The sequence below is a fragment of the Columba livia genome, chromosome 3 (genome assembly GCF_036013475.1).
Source record: "Columba livia isolate bColLiv1 breed racing homer chromosome 3, bColLiv1.pat.W.v2, whole genome shotgun sequence".
In the NCBI taxonomy this organism is placed as follows: domain Eukaryota; kingdom Metazoa; phylum Chordata; class Aves; order Columbiformes; family Columbidae; genus Columba; species Columba livia.
The window spans coordinates 2,014,354-2,033,017 of NC_088604.1; the positions used below are offsets into that span (position 1 = coordinate 2,014,354).

The 18,664-nt window shown below is 49.9% G+C and overlaps 1 protein-coding gene across 1 annotated transcript in view; it reads right to left on the reverse strand.

Moving 5' to 3' along the window:
• Positions 1-701: 701 nt before the first annotated feature.
• The window catches only part of ELP3 (elongator acetyltransferase complex subunit 3), a 105,602-nt gene continuing 87,639 nt past the window's right edge, over positions 702-18,664 (reverse strand). The window contains exon 15 of the mRNA XM_065055550.1: positions 702-1,117. Coding sequence (XP_064911622.1) covers positions 1,041-1,117 — 77 coding nt within the window. The 3' untranslated portion in view covers positions 702-1,040. The remainder of the gene's footprint in view (positions 1,118-18,664) is intronic.

The following is an 18,664-nucleotide window of genomic DNA, read 5'->3' on the forward strand; positions in this document are numbered from 1 at the left end:
ACAGGAGCTGAGGGGAGACCTTCTGATCTCTGAACTGCCTGAAAGGAGCTTGGAGCCAGGGGGGTCGGGCTCTGCTCCCCAGGAACAAGCGCCAGGAGCAGAGGAAACGGCCTCAAGTTGCCCAGGGGAGGTTGAGGTTGGATCTGGGAACAATTTCTTCCCCAAAGGGCTGTGGGGCATTGGAACAGGCTGCCCAGGGCAGTGCTGGAGTCACCAGCCCTGGAGGGCTGGACAGACGGACATGAGGTTCTCAGGACATGGGGCAGTGCTGGGGTGGGGTAACAGTTGGATTTGATGATCTTGGGTGTCTTTTCCAACCAAAATGATTCTAGGATTAGGAAAGACTTTTTCAGTATATGGGTGGTCTAATATTGAAACACAGACCTTGACACTGTGGACCCTCCATCCACATCCACTGAATGTCACAGAACTGTAGAATCTCCACCCTTGGAGCTATTCAAGCATCACCATCTTGATCTAATTGGACCTGCTTTGAGTGGGGCTGGACAACAGACCTCAGAGGTCCCTTCTAACCTGTTTCTCCACTGTTGTGTGTCACCACCACGGTCAGTTTAAGTTTTGACCTCAGTTCCTACCACCACCAAGGTGATGGTTTCCAGCCCTCACGGCCTCCTGCTGTAAAAGGATCAATCGGCATCACTTGGGATGGACAGGAAAAAGCTAAGCCCGACAGAAATAAATACACAGAGAGAATTAATTCATGTTGCAGAACAACCCACACAATTTCAACGCCAAAAGCTCGCTGACAGCACGACAGAAACAACGTTTTCAGTTCACCTATGCACTGCTGCGATGCACCAGAGTGTCCTGCAGACCAGGCTCACGCAAACCTGGAGAACCGCTCTCCCCAGAGGAGACACCGCATTTGCTGCTGGTGGCTCTGGCTTAAGCAAGTCCTTCAAAACTGGCAGATTTTGGTTTTATGCCTAAGTTTGTCACCTTGAGCTTTCTTTCCAGGATGAGTCTTGTCTCTTCTCCTCTCCCAGCAGCAGCTGGTGGGGTGAGGAGCTCTTGGGGCATCACTCCAGCTTTTTCACCATGTAAGGCCCTTCCAGCTCGTAGCCGATCTTCCTGTAGTAGTTCCTTGTGCCAACACCTGTGAGAAGAACGACAGAAAGGTTTAATTAATGACAAGCCAGCCAGGCTGGAAAGTCACTTCCACGCAGTGACGGTGCCGAAAAGAGCTCGGCCTCTCTGAACAGTGGGCACTGGGCCTCCCCAGCTGCCGTGGAGCGGCGGTCGTTACTCGTTAGCATCTGGACTAATTACAATGTTTTTACGCAGGAACATCGCTGTTCTGTCTACCCTGAATTACACGCCATGTCCTTTGTCCTGAGAAAGGCTGCGAGGGAGAGAGGAAGCGACACGGGAACAACAGCGAAACGTGAGTCAAGAGTTCAGAGCACCCCGAGGAGAACAAAACCCCAAGAACAGGCTGTAGAGAGGAGGCGGCCCAGCTGCCGGCATCATTACCAGGAACTGAAGGGCTCTAAAACCCCACAAACCCCGTCTGATCGCTCCTAGAAACGAGCTCAGCTCCACTTGAGATAAAACAAGTGGGCTCTGCCGCCGCAATCCAATTTCCTCGTTGAAAAGGACAACGCTGAACGCCTCGGTCCTCAAACAGCCTCGTCCTTCTCCTTCCTTTCTTAATGAGACCCCGGGGTAAGCCCGGCCCCACTGAGCGAGGCAGGACCGGTCCAGCCTTCCTCCTCACCTTGGCTAATTACTCACAGACACTAATTACTAGGGGAGGGAGGAGGAGGAATTCAGCATCGCCGTCAGCGCAGCTGGTGGGAAGGGACAGGAGGACAGAGAGGATGCGGTTACTCCATCACAAGCAGCCCCCTTCTTCTCCTCTCATCCCTCCAGCGGGTTCCTGGAAACCCTGGTGCTCACAAATGGTTCTCCAGGAATCGCGTCTCCTGTGCAGTGGGCGAGCGGAGCAGCCGGTAACCCCTTCCTGCCCACACCGCGCTGCAGCAATTGCACCCATCGCTGCTTGGACAGACTTGTTTAAATTAGTGGTAATTTATTTCCTGAACGCGCATTGGAATAGCTACCAAATGGCTTAAGCACTGCAGCTCCAGACAACCCCACGGCCAAAACCCTGCGGAAGCATTTTATTAATTTAAGGTATGGAAAAGACACTTGAAACCCAGACCTGAGGTGGCCTCGTGCTCCTCGTTCCAACTGAAGCTGGGAAGAGCTTGAAAAGCCACAAAGAACCCCAAACTGGGGAACACCTGAGCAAGTTTCCCTCTGAGCAGTGGCAAAGCACCTGTGACATGACAGCAGAGCAGTGTCCTCAGCTAAAAACATCCCGAAGGGATCCAAATTCACTCAGCTTCAGCAGGAACCTGGAGCAAAGGAAAAACCCAAGTTCACCGCACACACATTCACTGGTCCATTCCTGATCCCTGCCCGCGAGGGTCAGGACCTCTAAACTATCACCTTGACAGTATTTTGCATAAAAAACATCCTCTGGGTTCATCAGCCAGAGGCGCTGGGGCACAACATACAGATTTTGGCAGTAAAGCAGCAGAGCCACCCCACGCGTGGCGCGGAGCAACTCGGTTAAAGGAGAGGTGTCCAGAGAGGTGGTAGATGAACCATCCCTGGAGACATCCCAGGCCAGGCTGGACGGGGCTCTGAGCAACCTGAGCTGGTGCAGATGTCCCTGCTCATGGCAGGGGGGACTGGGGGAGCTGGGAAGGTCCCTTCAACCCAAACCATTCAATGATTCAACAAGATTCAAACTAAAGCCAAAGAACTCTCTTGAAGGTAAAGGACAACTGAGTAATTCAGCTGACGGTTTTACTAACACCTTGATCAGAGTTATTTAACATTCCCCCTTTTCTTCCGAAGCCCGTAGGAAAGGTGTGGATTTTAAAGGCTGTGCCAGAGCGTTGTGCGCCACCTCCATTAATCTCAGAACTATTAAGTGGCTCTAGTTAAGCGCCAGCTCCTCCTGGTTCGAGGGCGACGGGTTCAAGCCATTAACAAGAGTGATGATGCAGTTGGCCGGCCCTGTGCCCCAGGGGTCCCCGGCTGTGCCGCTTCGCGAAGCATCTCAGCCGTCATCTCAGCAGTAACTCCTGGCACAAAATTGCTGTCCTTCAACGGGAAAGTGTTCTGTGAAGAGGAGACGGAAGGTGCCTCAAGCTGAGAGCTGCCATGAAGACACAGGGTGGCTTCCCCACTGCCCAGCTCTAACTGGGGAGGTGTCGCTCGCTCCAGTGCTGCAGGAACATTTTTAAGGCAAGAGGTTTTTGGGGAAAAAAAGTCTCAAAAGACATGATCTCATTCAGTGTAGCGGATCAGCTGATGGAAGCACTTGGGGCTCAAGTATCAGGTCTCTGCTCCCCAGGAACAAGCGCCAGGAGCAGAGGAAACGGCCTCAAGTTGCCCAGGGGAGGTTGAGGTTGGATGTGGGAACAATTTCTTCCCCAAAGGGCTGTGGGGCATTGGAACAGGCTGCCCAGGGCAGTGCTGGAGTCACCAGCCCTGGAGGGCTGGACAGACGGACATGAGGTTCTCAGGGACATGGGGCAGGGACAGGGGTGGGTTAATGGTTGGACTCCATGACCTCGGGGGTCTCTTCAAACCAAAATGATTCTGTGATTCTGCCTTTCTTTTGTGCTACTTCTTGGGTGACATTTCTTTTCACTGGAAGGCACGGGTGTGACTTGGAGCAGTGGGAAGAACAGGTCCCACCTGCTCTGTTGTGTGTTTGCTCTAAATTAGAGCAGCAAAGATTTGGGAAGAGAATTTGTGCCACAGATGGGACCTTCCTTTCAGGTAGGCTTGACGGACAAGGACTGAGTCCATGCTGGGCATCAGCACTTACCCCTTGGACGACTTGTGAACAGACAAAATGACGTTTTTTTTAAGAGCCGTAGCTCTGATTTTCTTAGGGCTGTGTGTTCCCACTCTCTACATGATCAGAACTCAGCAGGACAATCCTGTAACTTTGGGTTCTTTTGGCTTTTGAATTCGTACAAAGTTGTGATAATTTCACAAAGTAGATGCGATGGATTCCTTCTGTGTGATTTATAGGCAGTTGTTAGTGTCCCACAGATCTTATATTCTATTTAGCGGTGTTTTCTGTCTTGCATTTCTCTCATGTCTGTGGATGTCACCCCGTTTCTCTCCCATTTGTGCCATGCTGCTCTCAGAACACCCTCTGTTCTGGTTGTGATTTCCCTGACATACCCTGACTACAAGGAGATACCTCCATGTTCGTGACATCCCAGTGAATATTGTAGGCTGGGTTTAACAAAGCCTTTGGGTTCAGAGCAGCTGAAGTGAATCCCATCTCATCCTCACTCGTGCACCAGTTTGGCTCATGGGGAGGTTTTGGTGCCTTTTGGGGGAAACGAAACCACAAGCTGTGCTCCAGGTGCAGATGGAACACAGTTCACCCTCTGAAGGGGCAGGGTGGTCTGCCAATGGCTCTTTGGCCAAGTTCAAGAGTGTGGTGGAGAGATGTGGCCCAGGGTACCAAAAATACAGTCTGAAGCCACCCCCCCAGTCACCCACAGTGTAGAGGTGTGGGCTTAGAATCAGAGAATAGAATCATTTTGCTTGGAAAAGACCCTCAAGATCATCGAGTCCAACTGTTACTCGGCTCTGGCACTTCACCACATCTCTGAGAACCTCATGTCCGTCTGTCCAACCCTCCAGGGCTGGTGACTCCAGCACTGCCCTGGGCAGCCTGTTCCAATGCCCCACAGCCCTTTGGGGAATAAATTGTTCCCACATCCAACCTCAACCTCCCCTGGCGCAACTTGAGGCCGTTTCCTCTGCTCCTGGCGCTTGTTCCTGGGGAGCAGAGCCCGACCCCCCCGGCTCCAAGCTCCTTTCAGGCAGTTCAGAGATTAGAAGGTCTCCCCTCAGCTCCTGTTCTCCAGGAGATCAAGCAAGATTGGGCACTTAAGGCCAAAATCTGGCCCAAGGAGCTTTTTGACTTTCCAAGCCAGAATTTCTCATCCTGTATCTTTAAAACAGGCTTTTAAATTTTAAATATTCCGTATCATATTGTGCAGGAGAGTTTAGTTTGAACTCAGCAGAGCAGTTTTCAACCAACCTCTTCCAGATTCACGGCCGGTGATGTGGCTGAAGCGCGGGGGCTCCGGTCCCGCCTGCCTGGATGGATGGAAACCCGTGGCCACGAGCCAGCTGCAGCTTTTTGGACGCGTCCCTCGCCGCAATCTTCAAATGACACATCCTCTGGCAACGGCTGCTGGATAATTTAATCGCCTTTTGTTCTCTTCCTTTGGAAGCGCCCGAATAATGGTGAAGCCTACTGATAAAACCCCAAACGTGGCTTTGCAGCATAACATGTAAACCACAAAGTTAATTAATTAAATTTTTTAGAAGTCTGCCTGTAGCAGGAGACAGAGAAAGGTGACCACAGCGTTGGGGTTAAACACCTTTCTAGCCCAGAAGGATGAGTGATTGGCACGGAACTGCTACCCGGAGGAGGGCAGAAATCAGATTTCACATGCAGCACCTCCTGCCCGTGACCTTTTCAGCACAGAGCCCATAAATCCACCCGACTCAGCCCCGCCGCGCAGAAATATCGCCCAGGCCGAGCATCCTCCAAGATTCCTTCGCTGTGGCTCACTGGTCACAGAACTAAGTGAAAATGAGATTGTTTTCGGGATCATAGTTCACAAAATTTCCACTGTGGAGACTTACTGAGGCTCACAGAATCACAGAATCGACTGGGTTGGAAAAGACCTCAGAGATCATCGAGTCCAACCCCTGGTCCAACTCTAGTCCGTTTACTAGATCATGGCACGAGAGGCTCCAACACAGGCGCCCGCAGCTTTTGGCGACGACTAAATGCTTTTCCGAAGATGCGCGGTCGAGGCACATTGTGTGTTGCACCTTCATCTCCCCTCCAGATATTCCTCAGAAGCAGATAGTGGGACCTTGTGTACATGGCAGAGAACCAGTCAGCTGAACTTTCCAAATTGCCTCAATCCATGGACATTCCAGCTGCAATTCTGGTGACAGCGAGGCCTCTTTAAGGTTTTTTGGGGGAATTAGGTACCTGGCTTGGTGCTTTGCTCACTGCGCGGACACCCAGACCATCTGGAGGATCTTGGGTAGGTAGGACTGTCCTTCAAGGGTGCTGAGAACAGGATCTGTGGTTAGAAGATGCAACGGGAAAGGGGGATGCTACGTTGGCCAAAGAGCTATGGATTTTACCCAGAACCAGCAGCGAGTCTCAAGCCAGGCCCTGGGATTTGGGACAATGGAGGCAGCTGCTCTTGGTATCAGAAAGGATGTTTTCCCCATGACTGCCAGCGTTGCTGCTGGCACAGCGATGCTCTGCGAGGGGAACGCGCTGCCATGGCTGGAAAATATTTGTGGTATGGCCAGCAGGCCCAGGGCAGTGACCGTCCCTGTGCTGGGCACCGGGGAGGCCAAACCGCCAATCCTGGGGGCAGTTCTGGGCCCCTCACACTAAGAAAACCCTTGAGGTGCTGAGTGAGTGGAGAGAAGGGAACGGAGCTGGTGAGGGGCTGGAGCACAAGTGTGATGGAGCGGCTGAGGGACCTGGGGGGTTCAGCTGGAGAACAGGAGCTGAGGGGAGACCTTCTGATCTCTGAACTGCCTGAAAGGAGCTTGGAGCCAGGGGGGTCGGGCTCTGCTCCCCAGGAACAAGCGCCAGGAGCAGAGGAAACGGCCTCAAGTTGCGCCAGGGGAGGTTGAGGTTGGATGTGGGAACAATTTCTTCCCCAAAGGGCTGTGGGGCATTGGAACAGGCTGCCCAGGGCAGTGCTGGAGTCACCAGCCCTGGAGGGCTGGACAGACGGACATGAGGTTCTCAGGGACGTGGGGCAGTGCTGGGGTTGCGTAATAATTGGACTCAATGATCTTGAGGCGTTTTTCCAACCAAAATGATTCTGTGATTCTATATTTTTGTCAGTTTTGAAAAGGCTCAGAGAGGGAAGGCAGAAAAGCTCCCGTGGTCACGTACAGGACTCCAACAGACATGGGTTAAACACAGCGATGGCACAGGGGGCTTGGAAGGCGCCGCTGCCACAGGACAGACCATAAACATCTGCATTTCCAACACAGCCAGAAAAGCGAAGAAAGAAAACAAGAGGCCTCAGAGAATCTCCTTGGCCTCCGAGTGTGTCTCCCATGACCAGAGCAAGGCTGCCAAACCATCACGAGATCTCAGGCCATCGTTCAGAGAGCATGAACCTCCCATTTTAGAATCTCTCAAAACTTGGGCTTGGGTGACTTGGAGCCTGACATTGATGGCAAGTGAGCAAACACAAACCTCTTTTTTACCACTGGTCTTGGTGGAAACCAAGGTTTTTAGGTTTTTCTTTACAGTCCTTGCTTTGACTTTCACCAAGTCCAAGAAGACACTTCGCCAGCTGTCAAAATCTCTTTGTGAAACCCTCTGCTATCCAAACTTAGGCTCTGCATCAGACTTCAAGAAAAGCCAACATGTGCTGGCACTTGGTAGGACCTGTTTACATGAGGAAGGGTCAAAACTGGGTTTCAAACACATGAGAGCAGTAGGAAAATAGGACAAGAGAATGTTTTCTTGTCTGTCGTGTACTGGGTGCCGACCAAAAAGCCACACACCACGTTCTGAACTGATGCATGAGTTAAGAATGTGCAGCAGATCCATCCAGAACCTCCGACGAGTTTGTTTTGGCATTTACACTTTTTCCACAATGCTGGATTTTATCTGCAGGGAAAACACGAGGCCGTTTCACGTGAATCGCTGGGAACCGACCGCGGAGAACGGCAACAATGGGCAAACCGTGAAGGATGTGAGATAACCAACAAGCCTTATCAGCACTGAGGAGACAGAGAAACCAACGTTCTTAACACCGCTGAGAAAACCTGGGCATGTCAGAGCAATCACAAAGAACAGTTATTAATTGCAGAAACCAAGGAACAATCCCTACATCTACCCCTGCGGCAAAGATATATGGTTTGTTTTAAAGATTAGATAATTGGTAACTCATTTCCTGAAAATTCCTGAAGATACTTGGAGATAAAAATCCTCTGAAAAGGAGGAGTGAACACAGACGTGTTCACTTTTAAAGCAACAGATTCTGTTGAGAATTACTGAGAAATACCGATACTTCAGCAGTCGGCAGAAAACATAATCCAGGCAATGGGAGTGGAAAATAATAATATGATTGTTTTATTTTTAAAGGTCATTGAAAATATTGTTATTTCAATGAATTTGCTTCAAAAATGGAGCACTGGGAGCTCTTTTTGATATATTTTTGCACCCATAATAACATCCCAGTGCTGGGGTCAAGTGTTTTCCCCACAGAGAGACTAAATCCAGGGATGGGTGAATTCGGGATTTCATGACCTCCTGCTGCCGCACCAACCACAAGGAGCCAATTAGCGTCGCGGCGATTGAGTTGTGATGTGGACACGTCTTCATGTACTCACACGATTGTTAATATCGCTGTGTGTGAAGTGTTTCATAATCCTTTCTCTGTTGAGGTCTAAATGATTAAACGGCAACTGTGCACAACCTGTATTTAGTCTGGTTGTTGGACCTGGAAGAGAAATCCGTGCCTGAAAAACCTCATTTTTTTCCCTGTCCAATGCAACTTGTGCTTTCTTCCCGTGTGGCCCTTCCCAGAGATTTGAAATGATTATTTTCACACCACCATGTCTAGCAGGGAGGTGCTGCCATCACCACGTCCCGCAAGAAGAGCTGAGATCAGCCGGGGAAATTGTCTGAAATCACAAAGCTATTCTGCGATTAAAAGGCGAGTTTTGAAGCTCCTTCATCAGCTCACCGACCCGGTTCACTATCACCCAACGCCCATGGCCTTGCGGATTCCAAACTGGATTATTTTTGAAGCCGTGACTCACAAGCAAAGCCCTGAATATCCCCAGCAATGCCCCCAGTAAATCCGCCCCCCAGTCTGTTTAAACACGCTCTGGATTTGATGCAAACGCAGAGATACAGTTGCTTTCTGATGGAGCTGGTCCTTCCTCCGACTCGCAGTCTTGGGCTTGATAAATAAAACTAAAGAAACCACACTATGAAAACAGCTCGGGCAACTTTTACTCTCCTCTTTGCAACTTGCCCTTTATACACTACAGATTTAATTTAATTTAAATCTAGAATGGCTTGGCATGGTCTGGGATCTGACCCATTGGAAGGTTCCTTTTTTCTTGCATGTAAAGGGCAGTATCCTCACATTAACTTCAGTCCTTTCAAACAGAGACACTTACTTAATCCAGGGAGATCTTTAATCCAGCAAAGCGCCCCCCTGGTAGAACCACCTCAGCGTCAAAGGTGAACGCAAGCTGTGACAAATCCTTCCGTAATGGAGCAATTTCAAGGTGAAGAAGAGATGTTTGGGGACACCAGCTTTGGAGGACAACTCTAATTTGCCAGGGTAGGTTTTGCCAAAGACTGAAGCACCAAATATGAGTTAACAGGGCAAATTTGGGGACGGACAGGACAGGGTGGGAGCCTCATGTGCCTGAGGGCTTTGTGGGGTACAGATGCGCCAGCCCCGCTCTGGGAAGGTATTTTAGTTGTAAGAATTCCTAAATACATTAATTTAGTGAACTGCTTATGCAGTTTTATTGAAGCAGAGTAGATATATGATATTTATTTCCTCCTACCCTATCATGCTGCAGAATTTGCGTGTTGGTGAAGGAAAACCACAGCAAAAGCTTTATAATGTTCACAAATGGATTGTTTGGGGATTTTCTGGTTTGTTCTTAAGGCAAAATATCAAAACAAAGACTGTCACCAATAGGTTTTTTTTCTTAATTTAAAAACAATGAAAAGAAATCTAACGCTAGAATAAAAGAGCTGATTTTACATCATTCAGCTTCTGGGATGCACACAGGAGCTCCCTGGGCTAGAACTGGTTTCTAAACAGCGAGTCTGCAGCAAAGACCCGTCCTAGAGCGTCCAGATGGTGAGATTACATCTCATTGATCTCTTTATTACAGAAGCAATTATTTCATTAATGAGTTACACAGGCCTGCCCAAAGCTGCACCCAAAGCATCCGCTGTCAGGAGAGAGAAACCCACCACCGCCGTCAACCGCGGCGGATGAAGCCGGAGCTGACAGATCTGCCCACTCTCAACCAAGAACAATTAAATATTGAAGAGTTAATATCGTAACTTCTCATACGCTTTAACAAAACGCTGCCAGCAGGCATGGAGAGAGACAGGGACAGTGAAATGCGTCTGCTACTCAACCCCAAATTTGTCAAGTTAAAGGTTCGTGAGATGCTACGTAATGTCTCGAGGCTTCTTCCAGAGATGGTTGCTGAAATATCTGACCCAGCTGGAGAGGAATTGCTGAGAAATGGGGGATTTAGGATGACTCAGCCAGCATGTGAGCCATTCACCATTCTGTTCCTATGGGCTACGAGATTTTAAATGCCAATGAAGAAACACTCGGCGATCTCGTGAGTGAGCCGACCTGCCATTAAATCAGCAGTGTCCTCATGTACCTACTTCTTCATAGATTCACAGGATGTTTTGGGTTGAAGGGGCTGTTAAAGCTCCCCCAGTGCCACCCCTGCCGTGAGCAGGGACATCTGCACCAGCTCAGGTTGCTCAGAGCAGTGCAGGAAGGTTGCGGTCAGAACCAGCTTCTTCTTCTGAACTTCCCCTCTCACTCATCAGAATGAGATAATTCATGCTATAAGTATGATGGCTCTGTACTGAAGAACAACTTAGAAGGTTCCTGTAGATCTGCAGTTTGATCTGCTGATTGCTACCTCAGAGGTTAATCATAGAATCATTTTGGGTGGGAGAGACCCATCCAGACCAACCATAACCCAAATCTAGCACTAAACCACGTCCCTAAGAGCCTCTGGTGACTTCTGGTGAGTAAAATAAGTGTGAGAAAAGAACAGAAAGACCCCAAATGCCCAGCAGGAATCCCTGTGATGTGTTCCTGCGAGCAACAGGCACACTCAGCAGTTTAGATGGCTCCACCTTAAGGTTATCACCACACGTATTTTTAACAAAAAGCATCAAAACTAAAAAAAAAATAAAATAATGCAACTGATCAAAAACAAGTGAGAACACCCATGCAGGGAAAAAGCCCTTACAATCTCTTCTCATTTTCACATGTATTTGCTTTATTGTCCCTCTTGCAAAGTTGTTGATGGCGCTCCCAGTTTGTGTGTCTGGACATGGAGAGGGTCACTCCAACATCAATCATGTTTGAGTCTCTGCAGCGCAAGGAGGCCTGGAAAAGCCTCCGGTGTGGCAAACAATGAATTCAAGCAGTTAATATAGGTTAATCCTAGCCAGCCTCTCGCTGCAGACAACACCCCTTACCTGCTCCACAGAAATACCCTTGAGCTTCGTTCTGAGCAAAGCACACCGAGATGGGCGGTTAATTAGGACTCTGCACGCTACGGGCGATTTTTCTCCGTCTCCTCCCCAGCTACTTGACTTCTCTGACGATGTGGCTAACGAAACGGGCCGGCGACGCTCGACATCACCCGCTCCTACCATTCAGAAATCCAGCCTGCCTTCCCCACCGCCACCTTCAGCCTCGGCTCACTCAGGCGTGAAACATCCCTGGCCTGTGTCCATGTTAATTTTCTACTTGACAGAACACAAATAGACCTGGTCTAGGGGAAAAAATAAAGAAGAAATAACTGATCATCTTGCTGCATAGTAATTAGGTTATAGCGGGGGGGACGGCGGCGGTGCCAGGCCTTACAGTGCTGCGATAAGGCTGCTACGTCACCGGGATGGAGCGATGCTACAGCGAAATCGCGCTGCAGGGAGGCATTAACCTACGGCTTTGGAAAACGAGGCATGCTGGCGTGGATTCGGCTGCGGTTCCCGGCACCTCTTCAGTGTGGGGAGTGAATTAGCGATGAGGCTGGTTTAGAGGCGGCCGGAGACGGGGTTGGCACAGGTGACAAAACGCCGAAAGGAAAGGGTGCTTATTAATGGACCTCGGTTTGAACAGGGCAAGCACCTGCGATAGGGGAATTCAATCTCATCCCCCACCTCCCCGAACAAGCATCTTCTGTACAGAGATAAGGAGACAATCCTGTTGGTACAAGCCAAGCTAGTCTGCTTTTCTGATGCCCGCACAAACAGATAACGCTGACAGACGTCACGGCAGATACTGCAGCCCAAAAAGCTCTTCCCTGCAAGAGCGCTGTATTTATAGAGCCAGCTTGGAGTGCTTGAAAAGTAATTTGCAGTCTTAACAGCGCATAAATATTTGGGCTGTGCATTGCTGGTCCTTGCCCTTGGAGCAGCCGGCAGCCTCACCCGCGGCATCGGAGCTTTCTGATCCGCTAAAGCAAGGAGGGAGCTCACCTGCTGCCACCAGCACGGGTGACAAGGACAACCTGCAAAAGGCCAGCGCTTTGAGGACGACGTGGCAGTACAAAAGTGCCGTCCCTCTCCTTTTGGCAGCTGATTCAGGCTAGGGATAGGCATATACCTTCAATTCCTCTGCTGTGAATAAAGGGAATACTCTGTGGTAGCCCCATCTTATCATAGGATCACAGACTGTCCTGAGTTGGAAGGGACCCACAAGGATCATTGAGTCCAACTCCTGTCCCTTCGTCATGCAAGAAACTCAGGTTATGGAGGTAAAATAAATAAGCTACATGCTCTCACTGTTAAATGTCACTAGTACTGAAACCACCAACCTCTGCTGTGTCCGTAGAAAGTGAAGTTGGAGGCAATGACTGTTCTCTGCATGTGCCAGTGCTGTAAAGTTTGGAGGAAAGTGAAGACGTGTGAAGGGCACAGAGCGGTGGTGGCCAGGACAGCTGGGGTTTGGGGATGGTAACGTGGAAAATCACACGTAAAGCCAGTGGATATCCCTGGGACAGGAGGAGACATATCCTTTAAAAAATAAACCCCAAAACTAACAAGCGCAGTAATGTTACACATGGAGCCAAAGCAAGACATTTTGGGGCCAGGACAGGATGTCAGTTTGGCACAACCTCAACACTTCTCGCCAAGAGGAGCAGGAGATTCAGGGCTTAGAATCATTTTGGTTGGAAAAGAACCCCAGGATCATTGAGTCCAATTGTTACCCCACCCCTGTCCCTGCCCCATGTCCTGAGAACCTCATGTTTGTCTGTCCAACCCTCCAGGGATGGTGACTCCAGCACTACCCACAGCCCTTTGGGGAAGAAATTGTTCCCCAGATCCAACCTCAACCTCCCCTGGCGCAACTTGAGGCCGTTTCCTCTGCTCCTGGCGCTTGTTCCTGGGGAGCAGAGCCCGACCCCCCTGGCTCCAAGCTCCTTTCAGGCAGTTCAGAGATCAGAAGGTCTCCCCTCAGCTCCTGTTCTCCAGCTGAACCCCCCAGGTCCCTCAGCCGCTCCATCACACTTGTGCTCCAGCCCCTCACCAGCTCCGTTCCCTTCTCTCCACTCGCTCCAGCACCTCAAGGCCTTTCTTGGCGTGAGGGGCCCAGAACTGCCCCAGGATTGGAGGTTTGGCCTCCCCAGGTCCCAGCACAGGGACGGTCACTGCCCTGGGCCTGCTGGCCACACCAGTGCTGGTACCAGCCAGGATGCTGGTGGCCTCTTGGCCACCTGGGCACACGGTGGCTCATGTTCAGCCGCTGTCACCAACACCCCCAGGGCCTTTTCCACCGGGCCTTTTCCAGCCGCTGTTCCCCAGCCTGCAGCGTTCATGCGGTTGTTGTGACCCAAGCGCAAGACCCAGCACTTGGCCTTGTTGAACCTCAGACTCGGCAAGGAGCTCACAAAGCAGAACAGCCCTGAGCCCGGCCAGGGATGACAGCAGCACTGAGCAGATCTCTTTGCTGGCTCCGTTCTGGGCTGTGACACTTGTCCCTTCCCAGATGAGCACCCAGGGCTTTGGCCGGTGCTGCCGGGCACTTCCAGGAGCACCAAGTCCTTTTGAGCAACCTGGAACGTGTGTGTGGTTCTGCCACACTCACCCATTTGTACCTTCTGTCTTGGCAGCCCTGCTGTTCCAGCCTCTCTCCGCATTTCCTAGATCTCTATAGGAGATGACACACGCATTGAAAGAACAGAAACATTTCAGATGGGAACTTTCCCAGAACTGCGCCTGCATACACATAATTCAGCTCACAAAGATTATTTTTAAAAGGAAGCGGAAAACATTTCTGCCACGTGTTTTTCAGCATCATATGTAACTACTAAAAGAGAAAGGTATCTGCATTGTAATTTAATTGCTCAGGTACTTCAAGTAATTGTAAAGCACCGGCCTCAATTTCTCCGGTCATTGTGTTACTAAAGATAATCACCAAAATTAGAGGACAACATCAGAACAATTGAGTTGCTGCTTAGAGGAAACATAAAGGACCCACGATATATGAATATTTTCAAGCACATCCCAGCAGAAGCTTTATGCTTCTGTCATTTCACAGGAGGAGGACCCAGGACTTCTAATATTTCAGCACTGATTGTACGTTACATTTCACACACTCCTCCCTGGTGCCGTTTTAAGGGAGCAATTTGGAGTACTTGCAACAGGATTAAGGTCAGAAGGGGGTAATTATGGGATGCCAAGCAGCAAAGTCAAACCAATGGCAAACGAACCCTCAAGGGGACAAGAGGAAAGGTTTGAATGGATTATCCTTTATCCACCTTCACCTAAACGCAGCGATTCCTCCTCCCAGGCTCAAGGTACAAGGGTTGCCTCACCCACCCTAAAAACCTCATAGAGAGGGATGGGGAGAGAAGTTTATCAGTTGTTGCAGGCAGCCAGACTGGAAAAGCAGAAACATCAGACACAGAGACACCCTCTCTGACTCCAGAAGTCCTTGGGCAACAAACACCTGGAGACCGAGAAGACGTTTGCATCCTTACTCCATATTTACTCCTTTCCCCGGGACACCCAGCACTTGCAGAAACGATAAATCCACCCAACCCGTTGCAGCCTATTTGTGTTCTTTGGGCAGAGTCTGAAGCAAATAGGCTGCGAGAGACAAGAGGCACGAGGCTGCGTCGTAATGATCTCGTGGGAGGAACACGGGGACATTTATTTGTCCCAAATCCTCCTGTGGGTGCTGTGCAGTTGCTGACAAAACCCCTGTATTGCCGGGGGTGCGACTGATGGGCACTGGCTCCCAAAAGGGACCCCGGCAAGTGCCAACACCTCCGGACCACAAAACGGGAGATACGGCCTCAAAATAGAGCTCACAACAATCCCACCCCGAATAGAAACAGATAAAGGTCCCTACATTGAATGGTAAGAGGATGAGAAGGGAAAACTTCATTAGGGGTTGGAGCAGCATCATTACACCAAAAGGAGAGAATACTCCGAATACAGAATTCGAGCATCGGGTATTGCCAAAAAGAAGCGATGATAAATTCGGCAAAGCTTGCGAGTCCGTCCACTGGCCTCAACCACCGAGGGTTTTTCACATTTTAATGCCTTGTGGACACCAGAGGAGTAACATGTTCTAAACTGTGTTAGCGTAATTTACGTTTGCGGGGGCTTTCTTTTTGAAAGGGAATAAACATGCAAATTCAAAGCAGGTATAACTAAAAGAAAAAGCAAACACAAAGGCAACAAAAGGCAAAGAAAACATACATGCAATTACAAATGCTGGAAAATGGAAAAACAGACATTTCAGATCAGACCTCCCCAGAGCTCTGAATAATGGAGTGATGCCTCCAGGGTCTACCATTCAGCTACCCAAGCCTGCATACTAATACACTGCTCACATCAGAAGAGTAGAAAGGCACCACTCATGCAGAAAATTACCTTAAATGAGCAACGACTTCATGATAAACAAGCCACTCGGCTTTTTCACTTTGCTCTTTGGGTTCGGTGTGGGGGGCACGTCCTCCCTAGTGCGAAGAGCAGACGGCGCAACTCGGGTTCTGCGCAAAAACCTCGCGAACGGGCCGCAAAACCATGTGAATATTTAATTCTGGTTGGTTTAGTCAAACGTCCAGATGTGAGATCGTGTTTCTGGGGGGAAGGACGTACCTTGCGATCCCAAACATCCAGGCTCCAAAGCATCCAGGGTCACAAGCATCCAAGCTTTAAATGGAGCAGCGAATCCGCGCAGCGGCAACACCAGGGGTAGAAACCAGAGTATTTACGGCTGACACCATTTCCCACCCCATCCGCGCCCTCATTTCCCCGTGTGCCGCCAGAATCCCAACCGTCCTTCCCGCCTCGCAAACGCTCATCTCCCCTTCCAAATGCACTCCTGGTGCGTTTGTCACCGACTCCACAGTCGATTAAACACCGTTCTCCCACCGGTCCTCTCCCAATGGAGTGATATTTAACTACATACACCGCGAGGCAGCTGCCGTGCAGCCGCGCTCGCCTTGTGCATCATTCCCCGGTTCATCGCCCGTGATGATTCCTGGGTGCCCAGTGCTGGGGACCTCAGCTTTGCCTTTGTTTGAGTGTAACCTTGCGTGGTTTTACACACCATCGGTGCAATTCTGCTAAAACCTGCCACATCTTCTCCATTTTTCCGGCTGTAAATTCAACCACCCCAAGAGCAAAGAGCCTTATGATCAGAAGACAGGTTCAGCAGAACCTGTTTATTCCAAGAGCAGGGAGAACAAAACGCTTCGGAAAGAATCTGCTGGGAAACTCTGAATTGTTCCCTAGGAGCGCAAACTAACGCCCTCTGAGCAGCACATTAACTCTGTGCAGTCCTGGTTTGGATGTGCTTTTAAAGGAAAATCATTCACTGCTTCATTAATATCTGCCCCGCTTCGGGTAGGATGATGGCAAACGCTGCTCGGATCAGCTGGGCCAGACTGCTAAACCAGGGAGGAGTCTTAGTCTTTCGATTACAGCCTTTAGAGACCGACAAAGCGCAGCGGAGATAAGCCTGCCTTAAGCCAGATGTAATTCTCGGCTAAAGCAGCGGTTGCAAAGCTGGGCTGCCAGCGCGCGTCAGATTTGGGTTACGAACATGACAAAGATGAAACCCACAAGTCAACGGACTCGGCGCTTAAAGCTTCGACTAAGAACAAGCTTTAAGGCCGTAACCCCCCGGCGCAGCCTTGAAAAGGAGGATTATCGCTTGCGGGCAGCGTAAGAACAGCACCAGAGAGCAAGAATCCTGCGAAAGAAAACCATGTTTATTTTCTAAACCCCTGAAAACTGCTGTTGCCCACAGTTCTGATTCAACACTATTTGTAGTGCTGTGTATTGTAAGTCACTAGGATGGAAATCACCTTCGTTTCATCATTAATCTGACTTCTAAACACTTCCTACCCAATCGAATTTCAGTTTTATAAACTTGGGGATAGTTTGGGTTGAGACTGGGAAAAGGGCTGTGGAGGAAGGAGGAAGCCCAAAGGAGTAAATCCCCAAGCATTCAACTCCACCAGACGTTGTGTAGGGTTTGTTTTAGCAGTTTTTCCTCTAGGGAAAGCTCCGGGAGATGGAGACCACACGAAAACCCTAAAGAACCAAGGTAGGTCCCCACTTTCCACAACACGCTCACCTGGGACAGGTGGACGTCTCTGGTCTGTGTTACGCAGAAGTTACAGTCGCATTATCAAAATATATCTTACGAAGATCTGTATATTAAAAAAAAAGCTTCCCATCAAACACCCGTGCAGAATTCACAGTGGCGTCCTTGCTTAAGGACACCAACATTCCTGTTCACGCCTGCGCCGAGACTCCGGTTATTATAGTATCAAGCCTGTTTTCAAAGCTGTTATACTATTAAACCTTCAAAATTGAAATTCATTAAGAACTAGAGGATTGTACATGGCAGCTACTCCACAGCACCAATCCCCTCGTACGGTTTATCCTTCGCTTCTTCCAAATCCCCCTAATTAATTTTTTTTCCGAAGGCCATCAATCTGAAGCAGACAAACATCAGAGAGACAATTCATTAACGTTCCCGTATTTCCACTTATCTCGGGCCACTTCTTTTCTTATTAATAGCTTAGTAAGATTGGCATTTCTAAAAATAACCAAGCGGCGCTGGAAGGAAAACCCCAGGGAGCCCCCCCAGACCTCATCAATCCTCCCAGCACCACCTCGGAGCCTCATCCTAAGGTCTCCCGAGTAAAACTCAGCACTTGGCAATCTCCGAATCAGCCCATGAATCAACATCCAATATGAATTATGAGACGCTGATTACTCGAGTAATTTATTACTTCTAGGGTGACCAAAAGGCTGTTTACACAGGGAAATTAGGATACTTTACAGTGCTGTTGAATGTGCCCTGAAAGTTTAGCTCTGATTTATACGCTGGCTCGGCTTTTCTCCCATTAATGTTCTTCATCGCAGGTGAATTTAATGCTGCTGCGATGCCTCGGGGCAACCCTGCAATCAGTCCAGGCTGGGGATGGAGGGATGGAGAGCAGCCCCCAGAAGGACTTGTGGTGCTGGGGGTGAAAACTGGGTATGAGCCACCAACATGCAGCTTCAGCCCCAAAAAAACACCCGTGTCCTGGGCTGCGTCCCCAGCCCCGTGAGCAGCAGGTTTGGGGGGATTCTGCCCCTCTGCTCCGCTCTGGTGAGACCCCCCTGCAGTGCTGGTCCAGCTCTGGGTCCTCAGCACAGGACACACATGGAGCTGCTGGAGAGGGGCCAGAGGAGCCACAGAAATGACCCGAGGCTGGAACAGCTCTGCTGGGGACAGGCTGAGAGAGTCGGGTGTTCAGCTGGAGAAGAGAAGCT